At 68.2% G+C, this 27024-nt stretch overlaps 1 protein-coding gene across 1 annotated transcript; it reads right to left on the bottom strand.

The window, feature by feature from the left end:
* Positions 1–233: 233 nt before the first annotated feature.
* On the bottom strand, positions 234–25971 carry ARID3A (AT-rich interaction domain 3A). Its single transcript, XM_035569939.2, has 8 exons — positions 25562–25971; positions 24544–24889; positions 6548–6620; positions 4867–5050; positions 4537–4784; positions 3718–4014; positions 3535–3624; positions 234–3416 (listed from the first exon to the last, which is right to left on the bottom strand). The coding sequence occupies exons 1-8, from the start codon at positions 25969–25971 to the stop codon at positions 3199–3201; spliced, it is 1866 nt and encodes a 621-aa protein (XP_035425832.1). The 3' UTR covers positions 234–3198.
* Between the last annotated feature and the right edge of the window lie 1053 nt (positions 25972–27024).

Here is a 27024-nt window from a genome sequence, read left to right as displayed (position 1 = left end):
GCACCCTACAGCCCTACAGGCACTCTATAGCTCTATGGGCACCCCATGGCCCTATGGACACCCTGAACCTCTGTAGGCACCCCATAGTCCAGGGGCCACCCCACACCTCTGTGGCCACCTCGTGGGCATCCCATGGCCCCCCTGCAGCCCTGCGTGCCCCCCCAGCCCCCACGGGCCCTGATGAGAAGTCAGAAACTTCAAACAATGGAACTTTTTTTTTTTTTTTTAATATTTCATCAACTTTACAGGGTTACAATTGTCTTAAATATTCTGAAGTTTAAATACAATCTGTATAATAATGTTATTATAAAATGTAAACTTTCAGTGTTTTTATTTTATTTTATCTTTTTTAATAATCAAAAGTTTCAATACCTGAATGTTTGAAAAACTGAAATATTTCACCGGGGGCTCGGGACAGTGTGCCCGAGGCCGCCGCTCTCAGAGGTAGAATGTGGTTTTTATTCTTTTTTCTTTTTTTTGTCTTTTGTGTGTTTTTTTTTTTTCATTTTTTACCTGAGTTAAGATATGCCCGCTGGATAAATGCGTCTGCAGCTGTGTCCATTCCTTTTTCTTTTCAAACCCCAGAGAAACTGATTTTTTTTAATCGATATGCAAGAAGAAAATAAAGGGGAAGGTGATATGCGCTCTCTCTCTCAAAAAAAAAGGGGGGGGGGTTAAAAATAATTAAAAAAAAAACAAAACCAGAAAAAACAGTGACTGTACAAATGCAAAACTCACTAAAGCTCTAAACCGCCCGGCCACAAGGAGACCCCGCAGCCGCCCGCTTCCCGGGGTTTCCGGGGACTTGGGCTGGATCCTAAAAGCAGCACAAGACGAGTGCCCCCCCCCTCCCCCGGCACCCCTGGGGCGCTGCAAAGCCACCCGAGGGCATTTCCAGCATTCTGGGGGGGGTGCTCACAAGGCGGCTCCCTCCCTGCCAGCAAAAACGGGCTGGAAAACCCCAAATCCCCTGAGATCGCTGCGTCCCCGTCCCAAGCCGGGGAGGGGGGAGCATCTGTGCTGCCGGGGGGGTCCGCGCAGGGCAGGGGGGCAAACCCTGTGCTCGCCGTCGAAACCTGAGGAATCGAGATACCGATTTGGGGGGGTCGGTATCAGGTCGCGATTGTGTCTCACGCAGATGTGCATGGCTTGGGCTAACGTTTTTTGGGGTAGGGCGGCCAGAAAATGTCGAAGGGAGAGGAAAGCTGAAACCCGCACGGCTAAAGCAGAGCAAAGCTTAAAATAAACGCCCCGTGCTGGGGCTGGGGGGGACTCTGGGGATCCCAAAGGACCGCGGAGTGTCCTTTGGGACCCGCAGAGCACCCCACGGCGCCACGAGCACCCCCGGGGCACGCCCTGGGAGAGCATCGTGTGGACGCCACCCGCAACAGCATCCTGCATTGCATCATGCACGGCTTCGGCGGGGAGCAGCGGCGTGCTGAGACGCAGCTCCGACGGGCGCCCACAACAGCCCCGCCACGGCCACAACCCGGAGCCGCACGGCCACGAAAACCATCCCGAGCAGCACCCGCAGGAGCGCCGCGCACCAACGTGGCCCGGGGCAGCGTCCAGAGCTGAGCCGGCACAAACACCATCGGGACCAGCACCGTGCACCAGCGCAGCCCTTTGGCCTTGCTCTGAGGACATCGTCTCCAGGTTCCTGCTGGTTTAAGCGAGGGGGAGCGCCTCCGGACCGGGCGGGAGGGTGCTGGGGGCTCCCCCAGGTGCTGGGTGGCCACAGCTCGCCCCGCACGGCCCCCCCTGAGCCGGTGCCTGGGGCACGGGGAGCAGCCGAGAAAACACAATTCGGCCCCAGGGAGCCGCCGCAGCCCAGCCACCGCCACCAGATTTTCCTGATTCCTCTGGCTGCGCTCCCCAGTATCACAAACAAAACGCCCGTCCCCAGTGCAAACAAAACCAGTTTGCTGCTTGAAGCGTGAATAACAGATCGGGTGTCACCTCGGCCTGGACCTGGCGGAGGGGGGGAAAATGTGCCCAAACTGGATCTGCACAGTAGTATCGCCTTACAGGGGAGAGGGGGGACAGAAAACAGCGACCTGACAACGCAGCCCGGCTCCGGGCAGAGGGACGGGCACCAAATGGGGAAATCGGGGGGAACGCCGGGGACCGGGCCCGTGCTGACGGCCTGGTCCTGGCCACCCCGAGTCCGCCTGCCCCGGCCGCTGCGGGAGCCCCCGGGAGCCGCCGGTTGTCCCCGAGCGCCGCTCCCCTCCCAGCACCGCGCCTGCCGCCCCAAGCACTGGTGCCGGGCCGGGTGCGCTGGGGCCGCGGGTTCCCATCCGAGTCCATTTTCTCCACCGAGAACTCAAAGCAACAAGCTGAAAGCATGCAGCACGCGGCCGTCCCCGGGGGGGTCCCACCGCACGGGGCCGGGCTCCTCGCCCTGCTCGGTGCCTGCCTCGGGGACTGGGTGGGGGCAGCCGGGGGGCGCGGGCAGGTGGTGGGCGCCCGCTCCCCGCAGCCCTGCAGCAGCGGACGGAGCCCCCCGGCCCCGCGCAGAGCCCGCGGCGTTCCCCGGGCGAGGAGCGCGGCTCAGCACGGACATCGCTCGCCCCGGGAGGAAAAGAAAAAGGAGGTTACAAGGTTCCCCAGCTCCTGCTTCCCTGATGAATGCTAATATATATCATTTGCATGTTAAAGTTTGATTCTTTTTTCTTCTTTTTAGAGAATAAAATAGAAGCTATTTACAACAAAACAATCAAACAACAACCTCTTAAAATCCCATATAGTGAGTGTAGTTCTCAAATAAAGGGGGAAGAAAAAGGATCTAAATGAATAAAATATCTCCCGATTTCCAATTTTTTTTTTATCTTTTTTTTTTCCTTTAAAGAGTGCCAGGAGGTTTCATTAAAGCTCGCGTTGGCAGGCGTCTGGACGTCTGTCTGGAGGTAACACGAGTTAAAAAATAATAATAATAATAATAAATGTACAGTGCAAAGTGTGATGTGTGTGAGGTAAACAGGTCTGGGCCGACCGCGCGCCGCTCGGAGCGCTCGGGGACCGCGGTGGCTCCAAGCCCAGGCAGCCTTTAATGAAACCCCCGGGGCTGAAGCTTCCTCCCCTCCCTCGCCAGCAGCGCCGCGAGCCCCCCGGCCTGCCGCGGCGGTGGTGGGCACGCTCTGCCCCCGTCACCTCTGTTGGCTTTGGCGAGAGGCGACACCGGGGGCGGCGGGGGCGTTAAGGCGAAGCGTTGTTGGAGGTAGAGCTGGGGGGGGGCACAGCCAGAGCGGCCGGGGTGGCGGGGGGGACGCTGCCCCCGCCGCCCCCCGCCCCACCGCCGCTGTTCCCGCTGCTGCGGCTGCCGCCGCCGTTGCTGCCGTTGCCTTTGCTGTAGGCGGAGGAGGAGGAGGAGGAGGAGGAGGAGGAAGGGCCGGGCGTCTGGGCAAACAGCACACCTGCGGGGGGAGAGCAGGGCTGAGCGGGGGGCACCCCGTGTCCAGGCACCGTCCGCTGGCGAAAATGGGACAAACTCCCCCAAAGGGGACCCCGCGCGCTGCCCCGTCCCCTCCCTACCTGTGTAGACGATACCGTTGATCTCAACCGACATGCTGATGCTGTTGGTGCCGTTGCTGCTCAGGCTGCCGGAGGAGTCCTGGCGGTTCTCTGCCGCGGGGAGAGCGGAGGTGAGGGACCCCGCCGGGACGCACCGCGCGCCCCCAGCCCAGCCCCGCGCCCGCACCGCGCGCCCGCACTGACCTGGCGAGCGCGTGCCCTGGCTGTTGATGCGGATGCTCATGGGCAGCTGGGCCGTCATGGCCAGGAGGTTCTGCTGCAGCGCCCGCTGCATCAGCCGCTGCTGCTCGTCCGTCACCAGCGCCATCTTCTTCTCCGGGGGCTCCCCGGACTCCAGCTTCTCCCGCAGCTGCTCCAGAGCCACGGCTTGGGCGGCCGCCGCCACCTGCACGGCCGCAGCCTGCGCTGCCACCACCGGGTGCCCTGCCAGGGACACCGGGAGCCGGCTGGGCATGGAGATGGGGATGGGTGCGTCCTCCTCTGCGGGGCAGAGCGCGGGGTCAGGGACATGGCGTGGTGTCTGCGGCGTCCCCAGCTCCCGGACATTGCCACGGGGCCCCCCCACAACCTCTCCATGTGTGCACCAGGAGCCCAGCACCTCGCCCCCAGTAAGGACAGGGGCAGGGTGACCCCAACCCCAAACACTAGGGTGGCTGGGGATGGGAGGATGGATGGAGAGCAGCCCTGCGGAGAAGTGCTTGGGGTACTGGATGGGCTCTGGGCTGCCTGATGCAGTGAGGGCTGTTGGAGAGAGGGCTGGACTTGATCTTTAAAGGTCCCTTCCAACCCAAACCATTCTGTGATTCTGTGCAATGGGCGCCAGGGTCCCCCTGTGGCCCCCAGCTCCCCGCCCCAGAACAAGCCCTGGTGCGGCCGTGCCACCAAGGGAACCCCAGGTTATTTGGGGCTTGGGGAGGGGACCGGAATGGAGCCATCGGGTGCCCGAGGCGTGCCGGCCCCCGGTGCTTGGCTCAGCCCGTTTCAGCGTGCTGGGTGCTTTACCTTTCTTGATCTTCTGGACGGGCGCGATGGAGCCGCCGTTGGTGGCCGAGGCCAGTCCCAGGGCCGGCACCGGCAGCTTGGGCGAGGAGAGGAGGCCGTGGGTGCCGCCGGGTGAGTAGGTGAAGAGCGAGCTGCCGAAGCCCTGCCGGCGGCCCTCCCGCCGGTTGCTGTCGATGGCCGCCTGCAGCTCGTTGGGGTTGCTCAGCCCCCGCTTCTCACATTCGTAGGGGTACAGGTACTTCATGTACCTGCCGGCGGAAAGGCGCCGTGAGGCGGTGGCGGGCGCCCCGGCGCGTCCCCGTCCCCACCCCGCGTCCCCCCGGTGCTCACTGGGTGCGGAGCGTGAAGGCAGCGCTGGTGATGGAGGTGGGCAGGTTGAGCCCCTTGGTGATCTCTCGCCACAGCTTCTTGTTGATGACCTCCACCAGGCCGCCCTTCTCCGTCACCAGCATGTAGAGCATGTACAGGTCCAGCACCTGCTTGGCCATGATGGGGATCCGGTTGACGGGGGTCCCTGGGGAAGGGGAGAGGACAGGCTCGGGTCGTGCCGGGGCCAAGCCCGGCGGGCGGCCACCAGCGCCCCGCAGCTACCGGTGAGGGGGGAGCTGGGGGCCACAGGGGGACAGGGGCACTCAGGGAACGTCGGGGCTTCTGCTGCTGCCCTTCCCCTGCACCCCATTTTCCTCTGCAAGCCCCCCCCTTCATTGCACCTCGCTCGACACCGGCCCCACACAGGGAGGAAAACGAAACTCGGAGATGTCAGCCCAGCCGCCCGAGCGGGGCCGGCCGCGGTTTGCCGCGCGGCGCCCAGCGACAGCGGTTATTTATAACGCGAGGGTCGCGCCGTGCCTGCGCTGCGCATGCACGCGGGGGGGCTCCCCCGTCCCGCACAAGAGGGGATGCAGTGCCCCCAGTCACAGCCAGAGCCTGAGCATTGGGGAGGACCCCAAAAATCACCCCGATCCAGGCTGGAAGGGGCTGGGGGGGCTCCCTGGGGGGGGTGGGAGCCAACCTGGCGGTGCCTGGGGGTAGCCCCTGTCTGTGCGCCTGCACGCACACACACGCATGCACACGCACATGCGTGCACAGGCATGCACGGGCATGCACAGGCATGCACACACACACCCACGTGCACCGCCCCCCCCCCCCGTGCTTCCCTAAGCGCCTCTTCGCCCCAAGTCCCGATGCACCCATGCACCAGTGTTCCCAGTGCCAGACCCCGGCTGTGCCGGCGGTGAGCGGTGGCCCCTGCCCGGGCACCGTCTGGCCGCACCGTGCCGTGCCGTGCCGTGCCGTGCCGTGCCGCACACACCACACCGCGCTCCCTCCACAGCGGGGCCAGCGGGCGGCTCTCCCCGGCGCAGTGCCGGGAGGTGGCAGCAGCTGACGTGGCCTCTCGCGGCACCGCCGGCACCGGGTTGGGCTCCTCGCCCCGAGCCGCCAGGCAGTGCTGTGGCCCCTCCGCCGCCCCCTTCCCCAAACACCCCCGGGGAGGGTCTCAGCTGCCAGCACCCCCTGAAGCTGCCCCCACCGGGATGCAGCGTGACGTCCTGGGGACCTGGCACGAGCCAAAACCGACACGGACATTCTCCTTTTGATACCGCAGGCCAACATTTTCCAGACGCGGCCGGTGACTTGGATGCCCCCCTCGGCCCTAAAAGCGGAGCCAGGTTTGGATGGCGGCTGCTCTGGACCTGCCAGAACCCCGGGACGGGGCAGCGGGGTGGGGTGGGGGGGCAGGCAGGGGGCAAACCCCCGGGGCCAAGCTGCCCAGGGTGGGACAGAGCCCGGTGGCAGCGTGGCACAGACAAAACCAGCCTGGAGGGGCCAGCGCCAGGGAATCGCTGCGCCAAGCTCGTGGCGCAGATTCCAGCGGAGCAGGTTTGACCCCAGTTTGCAAAGAGGTTAAAAATTAACTACCCGTCTGGCCAGAGCATTAACCTTGGGTTCCAATGACATGCGAGGAAATAAAACCCAGAGACAGAGTGGGGCAGGCGCCGGGGGGGCTCACCTCGCTTCTGCATGAAGCTGAAGAGGTCGTCCAGGAACTCCTTCCTCCTGGGGTCGCCATCCAGCTCGTACAGCTGCACAACGAGAGGAGAAAACCGCTCACGCCTCCGCCGGCAGCCCCCACACGTCTCCCAGCACCCAGGGAACCCCCCAGCGGCCCCCGAGCCCCGCGGGGCAGCGGGCAGGTCTGCGGTCACGGCGTGCCGGAGAGCAAGGGGCAGCCGTGCCCGGAGGGACCGAAAGCAGGCACATGATGCCCTGACCCCCATCCCACCAGAGCACCGAGGCCGGGGATGTCAAAGCCCATGCGGGGCCGGGGGCAGCTCCCTCAGCTCCCTGGGGAGTGCCAGGCAGCTCTGTGGAGCTCCACGGCATCGCGGGGGTCCGGAGCGTGGAGCTGTTGGGTCCCAATATCCCTGCGGCTCAGGGCAGGCGTGCCCCCAGCCTCTGGCATTGTGCCCCCAGCCTCCGGCATCCCGCGGAGCCACCGGGGGTGGCAGGGGCCAGGCCGCTGGGAGCAGGGGGAGCCCCGCTGCAGCACGGCCTTCACCTGCCGCGACCCGGCCTTGTCACCGCGCCAAGGCACCTCCCGCGGGCCCGCGGCCACGTGGAGGCTTTGGCAGGCGGCTCCCGGGTGGCAGAAGCGAGGGCGGCCCCTCGTCGGGCGCCCGAATTCCCAGGAAACCGGATTCGGTGGGAGCTGAGCGCGAAGTGACGGAAGGAGGCTTTCGAGGAGCCCAGCCCTGCACACGTGCTCTGCTGCAGGAACGGCGGCGCTGCGGACACCGCAGGAGCCCAGCCGGGGCACACGGGAGCCCCGGGGACACCTGGCTGGGGGCGTGCGGCGCCTCGGTGCTCGTGCTGACACCTGCGAGAAGCTGCCCCCACTGCAATGAGCCGTGCTCGGGGTGCTCACAGTGCAGCAGAGCATGGGGCCACCGCTGGCCTCGGTGGCCGTGCCACCACCACAGCGCTGCCGCGCTCCACAGCCAGGGCGCGGGCGAGCGGAGGCGTTTGCCTTGCTTAGATCCTGGCCCCGAAACCACGGCGCTGCCCCGAACCTCGCCCGGAGGCTGAGCAGCTCCGACGCCGAGAATGCTGCAATCGGCCCTCGGCTCCTCCCGGGAACGCAGATCCCGGGTATTTTTAGCACCCGCCGCGCTCCCGGCGCGGAGTGGGGCAACACCTCGGTGCGATCCCTCCTCCGCACCTGCACAGCCCGAGGGAGCCAGCGCCGAGTCGGCAGCGAGCTCGTGTGCCAGGGCGCACGCCTGTGCCACGCCGCGAGATTGTGTGCGACCGTGCCTGCCTCGGTGTGCTCGGGGAGTCCGGGGCCCAACCACCAAAACCAAGGGCTGTGAGGAGGCGAGGAGGATCCGGGACCCGCACCCCAGGAAGGGGACTTGGAGCCGCTCCGTGCCCTCCCGGCTGCTCGCCGCTCGGCTCCGGCACGTGCCGCCTTCCAGAGCTCGCTCCCGCTTTGCAAAGCAACAAATCTGCCTCGGGACCCCGGTGCTGAAAGCGGCTTCGTGCCTGCCAGGGGGAGGCCGTGGGGCTGGCAACCTCTCCTCCTGCGAAAGCATTTCCCGTCCTGGCCCCCGCGCTGCCCGAGGACCAAACCCGACAAGATTGATGTCGCATCGCACCCTGCGCGGGGTCTCAGCCGCACACAACTGGGAAATGTTTTCATAAGCCAGGACAGGAAGATCTATGCACAGACGCTCCTCCAGCGCCCATTTATGCTGGGGCCAGCTTTTGTCTTGGGACCCCACCCTTTGTTTGACAGCCCGACACATTCCTGCCCTGATTTATGGCAGCGAGAGCTGCCGGCCCGCCGAGCGCATCGCGCCCTCCGCACGCACGCTGCGCGGGCTCTGCCGCTCCCCGCAGCCGGGAGCCGTACCCCAGACACACAGAACCCCCTCCCCCCGAGCACGGAAAGCATCTGGTGGCAGAGAGGGGGCTCCATGGGGGGACACCGGGTGGTGGCCACTGCGGGGGGCTCCCAGCTCCTCCGGGTGCCCGGGGCCGTGCAGACGTGGCCGAGGATGCAGCAGGGAGGACGCCGCAGCCCCCAGCCCCCCCGTGCCGAGCCGCGCTCGCTTTTCTCAATGACGGTTTTGAACAACTGCCAGCGGGGCCGCGGGCGGCGGGGAGGGGGCTATAAATACGAACACGTCACCCCGCAGGCACGCACCGCGGGGCCGTGCACCGCACGCCGGCACATGGCCACGTTTACCGGGGGGCCGATCCGCCCCCACAGCGGGCATGCCTGGCACGCAGACCCGGCAGCACCGAGCGACAGGGTGGGGTGCGACCCCCCCCAACCCCCCCAGAGGGTGCCCGCGGGGCTGAATTCCTCGCCCGCCGGCGTCGATCAAAGGGATCAATGAGGCCGAGCCGATAACAGGGAAGGGCGCTACAGGAAAGCCATAAACCCGCAGTTCCCCTGGAAACCTTGCAAAAGCTCGCCCGGCCCCTGAGCAAACAGCCGGGGAGAGGTCAGGAGCTGTCGTTACCGCTGACCCCTTCTGAGCCCCCTCTCAGCCCCCCCAGCGCCCGCTGCCCCCGCGGTGTGAGGAGAGGGGTGGCGATGCCGCGTGGGCCCCGGGTGCCCTGTGGGTGCCGCGGTCCCCACGGGAGTGCTGGGAGCCGAGGTCCCAAGGGAGGGGGAGCAGAGCAGGGCCCCAGCAGGGCAGGGGCAGCTCCCGGCAGCGTGCAGGATGCAGCCGGTGCAGCTTTTTGGCAGAGGGCTGCTCCCGACCAGCTGAGGGCTGCTGGGCCCCTGCCAATCCAGCCTCCCCCGTTTCCTGCGGCGGCTTGGAAAGCCGCACGCGGAGGGAGGGTTTCCCCTGTGCTGCTGCCGAGCGCCTCGAGCCCACGGCAGCACCGCGCTGGGCGAGCCCCAAGCCGGCCCCGTGCCCCCTGTCCCCTGCTAACGGGGACGGGCAATGGGACGGGAGCTGGGACTGGAGCTGGACCAGAGGGTGCCGCGTGCCAGGAGCCGGCACTGCCGCACTGTGACCAGGACGCCGCAGCCACCGACATCCCCGGCATGGACGGCTGCGGTGAACTCAGGGCATGGCATCGCCCCTCGTTTTGCCCTCCCCAACTGCCCTGCGGAAACGAGAGGAGGCTGAAGCCAGGGGGAGGCCGGGAGCAGCACCGGGGGTGCTGCCGGCTCGTGCCTCCTCCTGCGCCCGCGGAGTCCCGCTGCCAGAAAGACCTCGGTGCTTGGCTCAGGACCCGCCCCGCTTCTGCTTCCGCACCCGACGTGCTGCAGAGAGGGTGCCCAGGGGGTGCACGCCCCCCCCAGACCCGGCACTGCCGCCCGGACACCCCAACCCTGCCCTGCTGCGCCCCAGGACCGCGGGGACCCCGCGCCCATGGGGACCCCCCGAGCCTGCAGGGTTGCAGCAGCCTGGAGCCCCCCACGCTCCCGCTCCCGCATTTCAGACAAAGGAGCGGGGAGGAGGTGGGACGGGGAGGCAGCAGAGGCTTTCTCAGCCGAGCCAGCTGATTAAATACAAACCCAAGGAGGGAGAAAAGCGTCGCTGAGCGGAGGGGGGGGGGGGGGGGGGGCTCTGGGAAAACATCGCCCTGGTGCTCGGCTCTGCCGGAGCGGGGGAGGAAAAAGGGAAACGCAAAGGAACAAAAGTGCCAGGAAGGAGCCGCAGCGGGCGGGAGCGCTGCGAGCAGCCGTGCAGGCAGGGCCCGGGGCCGGCTCCGACACCGCGTGGTGGCCGTGCCCGCGGGGCTGCCACCAGCACCCGGTGCCCCCGGTGCAGCACCGGCACCGGACCCGGCGCCTGCAGCACGGCCAGCTCAGAGCACCACCGGCGTGGCGTGAGGGTCACGAGCAGCCTATTAACCTGCAGGGCTCTAAAAATTGATTAGCCATTTATTAAAACATCGGCTCATTCAATTTTTATAAGGACAGCTCTTAAATAAAGTTTCTCGGGGCCTCTCACCGGGCTGCTAGGGCTGAGAGGGATGCATGGGTGGAAATCTGCATCCGGGGCTGGGAAGAGACAAGCACTGCCCCTCTGCCCTCCCACTCCAGACGGGGGCCTGGCGCTGCCTGGTGCGGCTCCCCGGCCCCCTCCCAGCCCCACAGGGCAGAAATGGGGCCAGGAAACCACCCCGCAGCCCCTGCGGGGCTTCGGCAGCAGCTGGGGTCCTGCAGGGACCTTCCCTGCACCCTGGGCATCGCCCCCCAGCCAGGTGCACCGGGGCAGGGGTTCAATCCCGAAGGAAATGTTGGACATACGCATTTAAGAGGATGAAAGAAAATTAACCGTCAGCTGAGGAAAACGTGCATCTGCTCAGCCGCGGGGGATTAGTGGCAGCAGGGCGGGCTGCCCGGCCGCGGGCGCCGATCGTTGCACGCACCTTTGATCCGCGGGCTCGTGGCGGGGAAAGTGCTGCTGGGGGTGAGCTCTGGGTGTTCCCGTGCCCGGCGTTCCCATGCTGAAATCCGACGGCTGAGCAGGTGCTTGGCCCGGATTTTCACCCCAAATCCTGGGGCAAAGCTGCAGGGGACGTCTGGGCACCATCTGGACCATGCTGCTCCGAGCCCTGGTGCCCCCTGGTGCAGCAATTTGGGGCCTGGGGCAGCCTCACTGGGGACTTTCCCTCTGTTCCCCCAGCCCGAGCAGCCCTGCATGCCCTCTGCCAGTGGGGGGTCCCCCAGCACCCCCAGCGACGCCGCAGGACAAAGGGTGCTTGGCAAACGGCTGCTTGGGGTTACTGGCGAGGTGTCGACAGCACCGTGGAAGCCACGGCTCTAAGACGTGCCCGTGTGCGTGCCACAGGTGGGTGGCACGGGGGGACGGGGCCGCCGGGTCCCCAGCACGCCCTCGGCTTCCTGGGGTCTCCTCTGGCACACGGGTGGCCAGGCTCGTCCCTGAGGACAGGAGAGCGTCCCAAAGGTGCCCTGCGCCGGCTGCCCCACGCCCCCGAGCAGCACCTGGGAGCTGCCTGGATCCCCTGTGCCACCCGGGCACCGGCTGGGACGTGGAAAGGGACAGAAATCCCCGGCCCCCTCGCAGGATTCCCGTGCGTTGACGGCATCCCGGTTTTGCCGGCCACCTCTGGCAACGCGCACCCATCCCCTCCTCGTGCCGCGGGGTCGCGGCCCAGCCTCGCATGCAGCGATCAGAGCTCAAAATAAAAACTGAGGAACCGAAACTCGTTCTCGTTTCAGCAGCGTGCGAAACCACGCACCAGGCGGCCGGGCACGGCGCGGGCTGGACCGAGACCAGCAGGTGCCGAGCCGCGGTGCGTGCCAGCCCCCGGCCCCAAGCACGGCGTGGGACCGAGCCGGGGACACGCGGCGGCCGACGGCGGGGCCGGGAGCGGGGGCGGCAGAGGCACCAGGAAACGCAGCCCGGGCGCAGCAGCGTGTGCAGTTCGGTTTACACGGCGTAACGAGGGAGGCTGCACGGAGGTGGAAATAACTTAATCTGTAAACCAGCTGCCCCGACGATATCCTCTTAGAGCGGGGCCGCCCCCGGGACACCCGGCTCGGTGTGGCCGAGGAGGGGGACGGAGCAGGAGGGCCCCCACACCGGGGCTTGTCCAGCCCAGGAGCAATGCCCGGTGGCACCACGGTCACCGTTGGCACCGGGGGACTGTCCGCCCGGGCTCCCCGGCAGCGCCGCGCTCCCGGCCGAGGTGCCGGGCACCAGCGTCCAGAGGGTCCCTAGGGAAGCGAAGGAGGGAGGAGAGGCAGGAGGGGGGCGCAGCCGAGCCCCCGGCAGGATCCCAGCCCGGCGTTTGGTGTGGATGGCCGGCTTAGCCGTCCAAACCAGATTACGCGAAAATCCCAGCCCGTTGACTTTAAAAGGGCTTGCGGGACGGCGGCCCCTCGGCAATGCCAGGAATGCCGGCCAGCGGCGGCGGCACGGGAGCGCCGCGGGATGCGCCGGGGTCTGCTGAGATAACGAATGAGCCGAGCAGCCGCCCTGCGAGCTGCCAGCACCAGGGGCAATTAAAGCCGGGAGGGAAAGAGACCCTGGGAGGCTGCCGTCTAACGAGGCTCCCACGTAACGAGGCTCCTGCAGCGTGGAGGAGCCAGGCGGGTCCTCGCCTGCGGCCGCGGTGCTGACATCTGAGCTGCAAGCACCGTGGCCCGCTCCAGTGCCGCAGTTCTGGGTTTCCAGGCCCTGGGGAACAATTGCCAAGGCTTTTTTCTCACCGCCAGGAAGGCTCAGCGCTCACCGCTTTCCTCCTTTCTCTTGCACGCCTGCCTGGGACGTGCGAGCCGTGCGCCGGGTGGGTGGAAGGCCCCCCCAAGACCCTCCCAGCCCCAAGGACGGGTAAACCCTGTCAGCAACAGGCTGACCTCCTGCAGGCGCTAAAATGCTTGGGATTGCCGCGTTTAGGGAAAAAAATAAGAATAAAAAAATAAAAATAAAAATAAAAATAAAACAAGGTGCTGGAGCTTCCTGAGAGCAGAGGGAGACCCGGGCCGGCCGGCAGCCCGCACAGCGCAGCAGGTCGCGGAGCACTCTGAGGTGTGTTTCGGCACAGCCGCCGTGACCGAGGGGCTGCTCTCTGCCCTTCTTCTCCCCCGGGGCCGCGGCTCCTTTGTCCTGCTGACAGCGGAGGGGCGAAGCAGGGGCGGGCAGCCCGCGACGCCAGAATTTATTTAACGAAGAATAAACAAGCGGACGGTGCTTTCCCTGCTCCTCCCGGCCCGGGGCGCGTGCGCAGCCCCCCGCCCGCACCCACGCCGTCGCCCCGATGCCCCCCCGGCCCCCACCACGCTCAAGCTGCCACCGTCCCGCTGCAAAGCGCCGGCACCGTGCCGCTCACCCTGGGGCCCGGATTCGGGGTGCAGAGGGTGGGGGGTGGGGGGTTGATTTCTTTAGAAAAAGAAAGTAATTTGTAAAAACTAGACTGGAGGGTTGGTTACGAGCCCTGAGATGACACGTTTCGGATGATGCTGCTCGAACGCGGTTTCCCGTAAAGCCGTGACCCGCTCGCGGCTTTGGGGCACCCGGTGCCAGCAGCACCATCACCACGGGGTTTGGGGTCCGCAGTCGAGGCGAGCGCAGCCCTGCGGGGACGGCGGCACCACCGGCGCGACCCCCCCGGCTCGGCGGGCGTGGGGCTGCCGGGGGGGCCGCGGAAGGGGCCGCCCGCCCAGCAGCTGTGCCGGGGTATCAGGTTCGTATCGGCCAGACCGCGTGATGCGCGGGGCCGATTCCCTTTCCACCCCCAGCCCCCCCCAGCAGCCGAAGGGCGAACGTCCCCGTCCCCGATCCCGCGGGCAGATAAAGAGCTCGGCTTAGGGACGGGGTCACCTCCCGCTGGAGGGGCTGCCCCCGGCCCTGCCCTGCACGCGTGCCCCTAATCCCCCGGCAGCCCCTCGGGGGCACGTGGCACCCCCGCCAGTGCTGAGACCCCTCCCCAAAAGCGGGCTTCAGTGGAGCCGGGAATCAGCAGAGGGGCAGGGGGGGGCTCCCCACGAGCAGGGGCTGGGGCAGCCTCTCCGGCAGCAGCGAGGGCGCGCGGGCGGCCGTGCCGCAGGGAGCCCGCTGACCGGCCCGGCCGGATTCCTGCCGCCTGAGCTCAGCGTGGCGGGGCGCAGGGGGGCGGCGCGGGCGCTCCCCATCCCCGGGGGCAGCCGGGCGAGGGCCCCTTTCCGGAGGGGGAGCCTGGGTACATTTGCTGGGAGAGGTTTACAGGGTCGTCCGTGCCGCGCTTCCCGTCGGCTCTATTGTTCCCTCCGGTTCCCAGCATTGTCCCCTCCGCAGGTCGGCCACCTCCCGGACCGGGGGGACGTGGCCCCGCCGCAGGTGCCTGTCCCCCACCGGTCCCCTTCTCGGGCCTGGGAGGAGCTGGGGGCTGCAGGACCCGGCGGGTGGCAGGCCCTGGGGACGCCCTCAGAGGTGTCACAGCTCCTGCACCACGGGGATAATTTCCCAATTTCCCAATTTCCTCAAAGGACTGGGCTGCCCCCCCCCCGGCCCGAGGCCACCAGCACCTGTGAAAACCCCAAGCGCCACCGCAGCCACATCCCCCCCGGTACCTCGCAGCATCCGCACTGAGCCCGGCCACAGCCACGTGCTGAAGCCCTCCCGCTGCGGCACACCAAAGCCATGCCCCAGGGCACCTCGCGTGGCGCCATCCCCCTCTTGGTCCCGCAGGGACGAAGGAGCCCGTCACAACGTCCCCAGCCGAGCCATCCGGCACCCCTCGCCCTCCCAGGCCAGCACCCTGGTGGGATGGGGGTCCTGTCCCCCTCTGGTGCTGCTCCCCCGGGGCCATGCAGGGCCAGCAGCGCTGTCCCTGCCACTTGGCACCGCGCGGGGATGCGCCCTGGACCCCCTGCCTTGTGCCACCGGCCAAGGGACGCGGTCCGGTGTCAGCGCCGACAATGCGGGTGTCACCGGGAAGCAGAGGGAGATGCTGAAAGGGCGAATTAGTCGCCGTTTAACCTCCCTGACCCCCCATTGTCTGCCCCGTGTCGGCCGCCCGCCCTGCCACGCTGCGGGGCCGATCCTGCCCGGTCCCAGCGCCGCGCTGTGAAGGCACCCGGGGCGCGCGCGGCCGAAAGGCACGGAGCAGGCGAGCGCCCGCCCCACGACGGATCGGCTCAGCCGGTTCTGTCGGCTTCAGTGGCAGGGAGGGGAGAGGGAGCAGAAGGAAAAACCTGCTGCAGGTCCGCCTGCTCGGAACAAAACCCCTGGGCCTCCCCGAGGGGCCCGAGCCGCTCCCGGGGGCACGCGGAGGACGCCCTGCACGGGCTCGGGGCGCTCAGCATCACCAGCGCGCCGGAGCAGCCCGAAGCCGGGCCCAGACCCAGCTCCGGTTTCAAGGACGGTTGGTTGGCTTGCTGCTTTTTTTCCCCTTTTTGCAAAGGAGGAAGTGAATTCTGCTGCAATCGCGTTTTGAACAACTATTTCGGACAAAGCCGCTGCAGGCAGCCCGCGGGGCTCTGGCTCAAATAAAAAGCAGAGAGGGGTTTTTGGCTGAACGCAAACACCCAAGCGTTGCGTGGCGTGCCGACTGGTCACCGCAGAGCCGGGACCGAGCTTCCCTGGAGTCCCCAGTGCCCCCCCTCCAGCGGCACGGGGGGTCCAAGCCCCTCTCAGAGCTTCCTGCGCGGGGGGGGCTAGCCCAGCCCTGTCAGCACCCCACATGCCCACTCCCCGTTTTGGGGCCGGTTCCTCTCTTTTAAGCCAAAAGCTGCCGGCCTGGAAAGGTCATTTGGAAGTCAGCTCCCACCAGCAGCACCACGGCTGCCTGCAGCCCTTCGCCACGTATGTGTTTGTGCATGCCCTTGACACATGCTCTCTATCACACCTGACCCTGTGCAAATATTAATTCAGTGGAGTCAGTAAGTATTGAGAAAGCTCGTCCGAGGCAGCAACACCCATGCACCCAGCGCGCACGGCTCGGGCACGGCACCGGCCAGGGATCCGGCACCGGAGCAGCAGAGCCGGGGCGGTCCAAGGGGCACCACCGGCTGTACCCAAACCTCGTGGGATCGGGGCAGCCTTCCCCGGGGTTTTTTGGGGGGATTAAAGCCTAATAGGAACGGCAGGCTGGGGCCGGCGGGCAGGGACCCATCTCCTGGGGAGGGCGTGGGCAGGGTGCGGGCAGGGTGCATGAGCAGGGCACGCGGGCAGGGCGTACGGGCAGGGTGCGTGGGCAGGGAACACAAGCAGTGCACACAGGCAGGGAATGCAGGCAGGGCGTGCAGGCAGGGCGCGCAGCTTCAGCACCTGCGCAGGCAGAGGCGAGAAGGGGCAGGAGCGCGGCTGAATTAGCCGTTGTAGGCAAGCCGGGGTTTAAATTCCACCATATGTAAATGATCGTCTTAGAAAGGAGATCATTGTAAGCCAAAGCAGATGAGTCACCCAGGGTTTCCACTCTCAGCCCGGCAGGGCCGGGGATTTGTGTAATTGCAAATCTGTTCCTGAAATGCGAGGCCCCGCGCCTCCGTCCCGGGCGGGCGCTGCCGCGCTGCCGAGCCGTCCCCACCACCGCCACGGGGCCGGGGGCTCCTGCCCGGCCGCGCCACCCCCGGCCCTGCCAGCTCCGCGGTCCCTGGCGGAGGTCCAGCCGCCGCAGATGGTTTTGACAGGCAGCCAGCTGCGGGCCGTCAGCCCTGGGAACCATCACCGCAAATCTGCTCAGGCGCGCGGGGAAACCTCGCCGCCCTCGAGCGCGCCGGGGAGGGGGCACGGCGGCGGGCACCGCTCCGGCCCCTGCGCCCACGGCTGGTGTGAGGTGTGGCACAGCGCCGGGACGGGCTCGCTCCGGGCAACACCGCACGCGATGGAGGGTGGGATGCTCGGACAGGGGGAAACTGAGGCAGGAGGCAAAGCCCCTCACCGAAAGGATTTCCAGCAGGTGCCTGCGCTGTTGGCTGCGTCTGCACCGCGCTGACTGTCCGTGGCGCCGGGGTGCCCTTCCCCAGCTCCCGTCCCCCTCCCTGGAGCGCCTGTGGGGCATGGGGGGGGGGATCAGCAGGGCTCCCCCTCCCCGGGGAGCCAGGTCCCTGCCTCCGAGCAGCCACGACAAAGGCAGGATTATCATCAGCTCCACTTTACAGACAAGAGACCCAGGCGCGGGGAGATTAAGTGACTTATTCCGAGGGTCACGGAGGGGATCAGGAGCTGCGCCCACGGCTCCCGGCACGACGGCCGCGCGGGCAGGTGCCTTATCAGGGCCGCGCACGCGGGGAGCGGCCCCTGCCCCCCCCCAAGGGCCCCACGCCCCCCACCCTGCGATTGCGGCACGTCCGGCCGGCCCCAAAGGCAGCCTCGCGTTTCTCCTGCGGTTTCGGCCAGAAATAGGGCGATGGAGCAACGCTGCGCCCTTGCCCAACTGCTCCGCTCCAGGCGCGACTGTTTGCTTTGCTGACAAAGGCCTTGCTCTATTCTCTGCAACATTTTTTTTTTTCTTTTAAATAAACCCTTATTCCTGTTGGTTCAGCTGTGCCGGAGCCGTGGGGCGGCTGCCTCCTCTGCAGCCCTGTGAATCAGCCCCGGGGCTCCCAGGGAGGGGGGGACGCCGGCAGGCGATGCCGGGGTGCCTCGGGTGATTGGGGAGCCCCCCCAGCCCAGGCAGAGCCTGGGGGTGCCGGGGGGATGGCTCACCCAGGATCAGCCGCGTGGAGCTCTGGCACTGGGACTGCCTCTGCTCCATCCCCAGCTCCTGGCACCGAGGAGAAGCGTCCCCTCTTTCCCCAGCCCGGTTCCCACGCTGGGTTTCCATTTTGGTGGAAAAACCAGGACCGGGACCCCAGGAGCTCAGCCCCACCGAAGGCAGCACCCGCGCGGCCGGAGGGCAAGGACCCCGCGGCCGGGACGCCCGCGCCGGGGCTGCCAGGAGGCACTTGGTGCCTAAGCTGCTCTCGCCGAGGAGAAGTCCCTGACCTCCGGCCGGGATCGGGGGCTTACGGCTGCGGGAAGGCTCCCTGAGCCGATTACCGGGCCGGATCCCTCCCCAGGAACACCCTTCAGCGGGCAGCAAGGAGCGGGGCGAGCGCTCCGCTGAGGACAGGGGCCGGGGGCTGCCCAGCTCCCCCCACACCCCGTGGGTTGGCAGCTCCCCTCTTCGTGGCCAACAAAAAACCCGCCGAGGAGCACAACCCCGTGCCTCTCACAACTCATCCACGTGCAATTCAACTCCCATCCCAGCGCCCAGCGCCCGCTCCCGGTGCCTCTCCCAGCCCCTCCCCGCTGCTGTGGCCCCCCCGCCCCCCGTTTCCTCCTCACCCCCGTTATCAGCCTGCGGCCGGCCAGGCCCTGCAATCGCCCTCCTCCGGGCACTGAACCGCCTGGGGCCGGGGCCCCCGCCTGACGCAGGAGCGGCCGCGTTATCTGCCCGAGCCCCCCGCCGCGGGCACGCACGTGGGAGGGGGCGGCGGCGGCACCGGGGGGGGGGGGTCCGGGAGCACCCGGCCCCGGGGACGAGGCGCCCCTTTCCCAGGAAGAGGCCCCTTCTCCCTCCCCGGGGGCGGCTCATCCGCTCGGCTCGCTAATGCAATAAAGCCCCGATCAATATTTTAAAGAAAGTAAATGGACCCTCCCGCCGCCATTAGGAGCGGCACGGCCCCCCCCCGCCCCGCTCGGAGCCCCCCGGGGGGCAGGTCGGGCCTGGCCCCCCCACGGTGCCCCCCAGCACGGAGCGGCGGTGCCGGTATCACTTCTGCTGCACTGACGCACGGGGAAGGCCCCCGGCAGAGTTCACATTTCGCAGCTTGCCCTTTCTTTCCAGTTGATGAAAATCAAGATTTGGGGTTTGGTTTTTTTTATTTTGGCTAGCCCCCCACTTGGCCCAGGAGGCGCACCCCACGCCTGCAGCCCCCGGCAGGGGTCTGGGGAGGACGGAGCCGGCCGAGGTGGGGCTGTTGGGGCTTTTACCAGGGAAGTGACAGCAGAAGAAACCCCGAGACACCGGGGCTGGAGGCCTTCGCCACGAGTACGCGCTACACGAGGGGATGGTGCTCTGTGTTTCAAGCTGAAGTCGGGATTTTTGCACGCTCTCAGGACCCCAGCCCCGAGCACCGGCCACAGCCCCGGGGGCTGCGCGGCAGAAACAGCCCCGGCCCCCCCCAAAAACCACCAGCAGCGCCCCTCCCGAACAGACAGTGTCCGAGGAGCACGGGGAGGACCCGGCTCCATTCAAAGGGGGCCTTTGAGCGAGAAATCACCATTTCCTCTGCCTCCTCAGCCCCTCTCGCGTTTCCCCCCCCCCCTTTCAGTTTTAATTGCTGGCTGAGTCATGTGAGCGGCATGAAACCACGGAGGCACCTGCCCCCAGGGCCGCGGCCCCAGCGCCGCGCGGGCGGATGGACGGACGGACAGGCGGATGGCTGTCCCCGCTCCCAGGCTCGCTGTCCCCGCGCCGCACGCCTTTCCCGGGGCGAACCCCGGGCAGGGGGCCGGCAGCTTTCGGAGAGGACCCGGCGCGATTTCCCAGCTCGCTGCAACGCCCGTGTCGCAACTCCCCGGCTTCCTCGGGCCGCCTGCAATTCCCCCGCCATTTACTGGATTGCCCCATCATTCGGAGGAAAATAAAAAAGCCCCGTCCCCCAGAAAAAGGCCGGCTTGTTTTTCCTGCGAGCTAATGGCAGCCCGCGCGAAGGGCGCCGTCTAGACTTGCCCATAAAGCGCAGGGAGCGGGACGGGGCCGGACGCTGGCGCGCGAGTCCCTGCGCAGGGGTTACCGAGTTGCTTTCGTTTTGCCTTTTTTTTTTTTTTTTTTTCTCTAACCGTTGCACTTTGAAACCCCGTATCTCGGGCGAGCTCTGCTCAGCAGCAGATAAGGGCTGAGGTTTTCATCCCCCACGTGCCACCAGCGAGTTTGAGCCATCCCAATTTGGAACATCTTCAGAAACCTCCCGCCCCCCCAAAAGTACCAGCACCTCACCGCAAGCCGAGCCTTCCCCCCCCCTCCCCCCCCCCCCCCCCCGGTCTTTTTAAAGCTTCTTTCAAACAGGAACAGAGCCGCGGGAAGTCGAGCACCAGCCTGCAGCACCCGAGCACGGCGCGGCCGACGCTCAGCGGCTGCAAGGCGAGGGAGCACATGGCAGCGGCACCAAGCCCCGCGCCACGGCACCGGGCACCCACTGACGGCCCCACTGCGGTGCCGGGCGAGCACCGGGCAGCACGGCGACCCCATGAGCGTGCAAAGCACAACCCGCTCCTCATCCTCAGCGCGAGCATCTCCCCCGTCTCAGGCCACCAGCTCCGACACAGGCGCGCGAGCACCCCGAGGAGCAGGGCACCCCCGGGTCCCCCGCGAGGTGGTGGGGTGCACGTCCCCGGCTCGCTGCTGAATCAGCCCCGCGCTCCCCGCCCACGGGATTAGGGCGAGCGAGGAGCCGGGCAGCAGCTGGCTTTCACATTCAGCACAGGAAACTCCAGAAGGGGCAGGGACAGGAAACTCCGATGCCGTGGGCTGCGAGAGCGCCCGGGTTGAGGCTCCCGGTATTAGTGGGGCGCACTCATCTCGCCATCCGAAACAGAAAGGTCAGCGGAGGGATTACCCGCGGGGCACGGTGCTGCCCGGCAGGGCCCTTCCTCCCGCAGCGTGCCCGGGCTCAGCACCGTGCCTGATGTGTGCGGGTTTTTCCTCCGAGCAGCCCAGCGCCGGGCCGGCGTTACGCAGCACTTTGCCGCAGCAGCGCCTGCGTTTTGGCAGGCACTGAGCCTCTCGCGCTCAGCACCGTGCCAAAGCAGAGCCCAGCACCACCACGGCCAGCACCCGCGGTGTCACCCGGGCACAGGGACAGCCCCCGGGGGGCCGGGCAGGGGCTCACCCATCCCAGCTGCCTCCGTTTGGCATAACCCCCCCGGCTCAAGGCAGGGAGCTCAGACATGCCGGCATCGCCCGGCTGCTCGCACCAGCACAGCCGCCAGTCCCGGGGTCCTGGCGTGCCTCTTGGGGCGAGATGAAAGAGACGGCGACCGTCACAAACCTCTTCCTTCCCCGGAGACGGACCGTGGCGGGGGCTCAGCCCCGCCGCAGGCTTTTCTAGGAAGGAAGAGGGAGGGAGGAGAAATAACGAGCGAGCGCCACGTCCCGCGCGCGGGGCCGGGAAGGGACGCGCATGGCGGGTCGGGGCAGCTCCGTGCTTTCCTTGGGGCTGGGTAAAGGGCCCAGAAAGCCCACAAGGCCCATGCATGGGGAATTCCCAGAGGATTGAGGACGCTTGGCCCGGGCTGAGCCCTGCCCCAAGCACCAGGTCTCGGTGTCCCTGTCCTGCGAAGGGGAGTTTCCTCCGCAGGAACAGACGCGGCCCAATCCAGCCCCGCGCGAGTGCAGCGCTACCCCAGCATGGGGGTGTGGAGGCTGAGCCCCCCCAGCCCCAGCCCCCCCAACTGATGCCCCTTTTCCCCCCGCTGCGGATCCAGCGTGCCCTTTGGCAGCCCCCCCTGCCCCACCGCGCCGGGGGCTCCTTTGTTCTGCTGCCAGCGCCCGGGTCAGCGGCGAGCTGACCTCTGCCTGCGCAGTGGCCGTCCCCGGGGACGGGGAGGTGCCACACAACAGCTTCCCAGGCCTGCGCCTCCGCTTCTCCCCTTTACACCGCATTCCCTCCTCCGGGGCCTCCTGCAGCTTCCACGCCGACTGACCGGAGCGCCTATTTGTGGGAATCTGCCCCAAAGCGGGCAATAAAGAACCCCTGCCGGGCTCGGGGCGCTGTGGGGCCGGGCAGAGTCCCCCAGGCCGTGCAGGGACTGGTGTCACATCCGAGCAGAGCTGCCCTGGTGGGGCAGAGCACCACGGCACACGTCCCCAAAGAAAGCAGCGCCGGGGTGCCGAGGGGAGCCCCCCTTCCCCTCCTCCCGCAAACGCACGCAGCCCGGCCGCGTTCCTCGCCCCGCGGGGGGCACGGTTTTGGCCGCCACGAGCACGAGGCCGCACGCAAGCAGAGCGCGCCCTGCGAGAAGCTCGCCTGCAAGAAGAGAGGAACCCAGAAATAGCACCTTCCTCGAGCCACGCTTCCCCGCCGCGGCAAGAAGGCCAGCGTCGCGCTCGCAGCCCTGCGCACAGAGCGGAGAAAACGCCCGGGGAAGGAGCGGAGCCCCGCAGCGCCTGCAGAGCCCTGGGGACTGCCCTAAGCACCAGAGCTCCCCTCGGCCCCCGCTCCATTAAACCCTACAGCACGCAGGGCTGCGGCGTGGCAGCCCCCCCCCCCTCCCCCAGCACTGGGGGGTTCCCCTGAAGCACCTTGGGGCGCGATTAGAGCACGGGGGTCGGGCGTGCCGGGGGGCAAGGAAGCCACGGCGCAGCCCCTGCCCCGCGGAGCGCCCCTGCGGCGGCGGCAGCAGCGCGGCGGCGGGCGCATCCTGCCCGCGCTGTGTTTACATTCCTGCTGCTCCTTCCCAGCCCGTCAGCTGGGCTGGAGCATGTTCAGAGGCACGCGCTGGAGGGCGGCCAGGAGGAGCTCCCGGCCAGGCGCCGCGCGAGCAACCCCTGGCCCCAATCCAGCGGCCGGGATCCAAGCGCCCGCGCGCTGACGTGCCGGGGAAGCCTCTCCCCGAGCGGGCGCTTTGCCTCCTCGCCTCCACCCGCGGAGGCAGAAGGCGCTTCCCCCACCCCCCCCACCCCGCCGGGTGCTTCCACCATCAGTTGTCGTCGTGCCAGGCGCTGGAACAGGCGGCTTTCCCTGGGGTGCCCAGGGCGCAGGCAGGGATGCTCGGCCCCTTTCGCCCGCGCGGTGTGGACGGGGCAGAGCCGCCTGCAGCCACCCGGAGCAGCCGCGCTCGCCGGGCACCGAGCCCCCAGTTTCCCCGCAAGGTATCGAGGGCTGGGAGCAGGACGTGGGCACTCAGGAGCCCGAGCTCCCAGGGAGATCGCAAGGGTCCGGGACACGCTCACACGGTGACAAACAGGAAGATCACAGCTGTGGTATCTAAAAGCCTTTTCACAGATAAAAAGATTACGTCCCCCACTCTCTAATTACAGGAAGTACAAAAGAGAGAAACCACAAGAAGACGATGCAGCGCCGGGAGGTGAGGATATGTGCGCACTCGAGACAGCACAGGAAAAGTTTGGTGTGTTTCTAAAACCCACACGTACGTTGTTAGAGCTACGGACGAGCCAGCAGAGCTGCTGAGAGCGCCGGGGCTGCCGAGCCCGGAGGAAAAGTGCAGACGGGGCCGAATCCTGCCCCTCGGCGCTGCTTCGCACCATGGCACCGTCCCTCCGGGCTGGGGACGCAGGGCACCGAGGCGGCCGCGACCCACGGTCCTCAGCGCGCTTGTGCCGTGCCCAAAGGTGCCAGGGGGGCTCTGCTGTGCCGGGGGCTCCCAGCACATCGCGGCTGGGGGGGCCGGGCACAGGCACTCGCTCCTTCCTGGCGCCGAGGGAGCCCCGTGGCTCCCGTCCCACTGCACCCCGTCCACCCAGTGCCACCTCGGGGTGCCCAAACCCTGCAGCATCAGGAGGAGAGGGCGGCCCAGGGCACTCTCGGGGGGTTCCCCTCCCTGCCCCAGCACACGGCAATATGCTCAAAAGCCCAGGCCGTATCCTGCCGAGGAGGCTGGGAGTTGTGCAACAGCCTCCAGCCCCGGCGGCCGTTTTCCTCCCCGCAGCAGGGAGGCGGGGGGACAGAAGCTCCCCTCCTTCCGAGGGTGGCCGCGCTCGCCGCACTCCCGGTGGCCCCATCCCAGCCCGGCAGGGCCGCGCCGCCCACGCCCAGGCAAGCCCCTGGCAGCCCCCAGCCCCTTCCCTCGCCCCGAGCCGGGGAAGGGGCTGCGGCCACCGCACCCCTCCCAAAACGCCGGCCTCTCCATCTGGGTCCCATCTGCTGCTGTTTGCTCTCGCCCCCTCCCCCAGCCCTAAACTCAGATGTACTTAAACACACACATCAAAGGGCCGGGGCAGCCCCCGGGGAGCCCCGCTTTAAGCGCATTTCCTTCTATTAGCCCGGGTACTGTGGCCCCGCATCGCCGGGGGAGCGAGCCCCGCATCCCCAGCCCCGCATCCCCAGCCGGGGGAAGGCCCCGGGAGAGCAGAGGGGCAGCGGGGCGCTTCCAGTCCTCCACCGCATTTTGGAGGCGGCTCTGCTCCAACAGCACCCGCGCAGACCCGCTCTGCAGCCGGACAGGCGCAGGGGGGGACCCACGGGTCCCCGCGCTGTGTTTCAGAAGGGGCTGGTGCTGAGCCCACTGCTCCGCGCCCCTGGGAGGGCTGGGTCAGCCCAGAGCTCGGCTCCGTGGGGCTGCAGCCCCTGGCCAGGCAGGAACGGCCCCGGCACATCAGAGTCCCGCCGAGAAGGGCCCTGAGAGCATGAAGAAACCCAAGAATCCCTTCGGACTCGCAGCCTCGGGGTGCTTTTTCCTGCTGTTTTCGGCGAGAATCCTCCCAGGTCCCCACGGTGAGCCAAAGGGCTCAAACCCCGGGGGATCCTGGCGGTTTCTCGGCGGCAACGAAGGCAGCGCAAGGAGCGAGCTGCGGCGGTGGCACCCCCAGACACCCGCAGGGACGCGCGGCCACCCGTCCCCGCGTCCCGGCGGCTCCCACCTGCTTGAACTGCTCCTCGTAGGTCCAGTCGCCGTGGTCGGGCGCCGGCTGCGGGAGCTGCGCGTGGCCCTGGGGGCCCAGTCCGGCGGGGAGCCGCTCCTGCCCGCCCGGCGGCCGCTGCGCCTCGCCCCGGCAGTGCTGCGGCGCCGGCGGCTTGCGGAGCAGCAGGGACCCGGGGCCCGTCCGCACCGCCTCCGCCGAGCTCAGCCCCTCCTCGCCCATGTCTTCCTCCTCCTCGTAGTCTTCCTCTTCCTCTTCTTCCTCCTCCTCCTCCTCCTCCTCTTCTTCCTCCTCCTCTTCCTCGCCCAGGTCCTCCTCGAAGTCCTCTTCATCCCATTTGCCCTTCCTGGAGCAGGGGAGAGGTTTGCTTAGCGCGCCCCGGGCTGCCAGCCGAGCCCTCTCCCACCTCCCCGCAGCGGCGGATGCCCCGCGGTGCCAGGAGGCCGGAGGACGTTTCCACGAGCCTCCCCGTTTCCAGGCACCTCGCACTGTCCCTGCGCAGCATCTGGATGAGACCCGCAACCGCTCAGCCCCAGAGCCAGCCCCAAGCGCCAGCAGCGCCCTGCCTGTCCCCACGGGGTGCTCCCCGTGCTGGGAGGCGCAGGCAGAGCTCGGCCAGATGGCGCCGAGCCCGCTCCCTGCCCGGAGAGCTGGGAGGAGGCACCCCGGCAGCCCTGCATTATTTAAACCAGGCCGGGATCCTCTGTCACAGCCCCATGTGGCTCCCCGGGCAGAGATGAAATTTTGCTCCACGCCAGCCCGCTGCGAGGAATCAGTGCGGTGGGGCGGGCAGCTCTGCCCCTCCGCCGCTGCTGCCCCGGGGCACTGGCCCGAGCAGGGAGAAAACGGCCAAATCCAGTGCGTGTCCCCAAAAGTACCGGCTCACGTCCCAGCCAGGGTCAGCGCCCTGGTGCTGCTGCCTACCCCGCACGCCGACACCTCCCCGGACCCCAGGTTTGGGCTCCCCGCTCTCCAAAACCCGCTGTGGGGCCGCGCCGGCGCGCGCAGCCATACTCACAGATCCTCCTCTTCCTCGGAGCCCATCTCCTGCTGGTAGCCGCCGTCCTCCTCTTCCTCCTCCTCCTCGCCGCGCTCCTCCTCCTCGGAGGCCTGGCTCTCCTCCGACAGCCCCGGGCTGGACGAGTGGCTGAGGCCGGCGGCAGCGGCCCGCATGGCGGCCAGGGCGGCCATCTGCGCCCGCTGGATGTGCGCGTTCTCGGGCTCCGCTCCTTCCTCCGAGGGGGCCGGGGCCGGGTCCGGACCTCGGCCCCGGGCTGGGGTCTGCCCCGGTGCCGGCGGGGGCTGCGCCGGGGGGGGCGTGGAGCGCTGCTGCTGCTGCTGCTGCTCCTGCTGCCGCGCTTCCAGCGCCTGCTGCAGCCGGGCGCGCTGCTGCCGCTGCAGGTTCTCCATCACCGCCTGCAGCTTCATGGCTCTGCCGGCGGGCGGCAGGTCCCCGGCGGGGCGGGGGGCGACGCCCTGGGGGCGCGGGGGGCAGCGCCCGGCAGGGTGCCGCGCTCCAGCGGGGCGGGAGGCCAAGGCGGGGGGCTCGGGGGCGGCAGCCCTGCGAGGGGGCTGCCGGGCCCCCGCGAGGGCACAGGGGAGCTCCGCGAGGCCGTCGGGACACAACGCGCCCGCTGCGGCTGGGTCAGGGCGGGAGGACGCCCCCCCCGGCCCGCCCCCGGCTTCGCCCCGGCGTTCGCTTCGCTGCAGAGCTCCTGCTGCCGCCAGAGACGCGGGCTCGGGGACGCTGGGCCGTCTTCGGGGGCGCGGCGCCGAAGTCTCCGCGGGCTCAGCAGGCGGCCGCGGCCCGGCGCATCGCTCCGTCCTCGCCTTCCAGGCGCGTCCCGGGGGGCTGCGTGCAGCCGGCGGCCCCCCCTCGGCCGCGGCACGGGGCGGGCGTCCTAGCGCTGGGCCGGCTCAGGGCGCAGACCTGCACGGGGAGAAGCGCGGGAGAGGGTGAGGAGAGGGCGAGGAGGAAGGAGTTAAAGACAGCCCGGGAGCCTCATTAATCTCCAGCTAATGAGATAGGGAGGCCGGGCCCTGCTGCTGCAGGGGGAAGGGGCCTGCCCGCCCCCGATAGCCGCCGGCCCTCCAGGCGGCTCGGGACCAGCAGCCGCAGATAACGGGGCCCTGGGGCCGCGCGGGGGGCAGCGGCCCCCACGTCCCTCACCCCGGGGACGCCGCGGACAGGCCGGCACCGTCCCCGGGGAGCCCCCCGGTCCCCGGGTGCCACGTGCGAGGGGCACCCAGGGCCTGAGCCGCGACCCTCGCCCCCAGCCCGGGGGTCCCGCGGGGGCTCGATCCTGGGACCCCCGCCCTGCCCCGCCAGGTCCCGGTGCCACGGGGGTGGATGCGCCCCGGTGAGCCCTGCCCGGTCCCGTGCAGCCCCGTGCCGCAGCTCCGAGCTGCGCGTTGACGGGGACGGCGGCAGGGCCGTGGCGGGGCCGTGTGCGGGCCCAGTGGGGTCCCCAGGGCCGCCCC

Source organism: Cygnus atratus, chromosome 26 (genome assembly GCF_013377495.2).
Source record: "Cygnus atratus isolate AKBS03 ecotype Queensland, Australia chromosome 26, CAtr_DNAZoo_HiC_assembly, whole genome shotgun sequence".
In the NCBI taxonomy this organism is placed as follows: domain Eukaryota; kingdom Metazoa; phylum Chordata; class Aves; order Anseriformes; family Anatidae; genus Cygnus; species Cygnus atratus.
The sequence above is the reverse complement of the archived record's forward strand: the minus strand, read 5'-3'. Positions and strand labels throughout refer to the sequence as shown.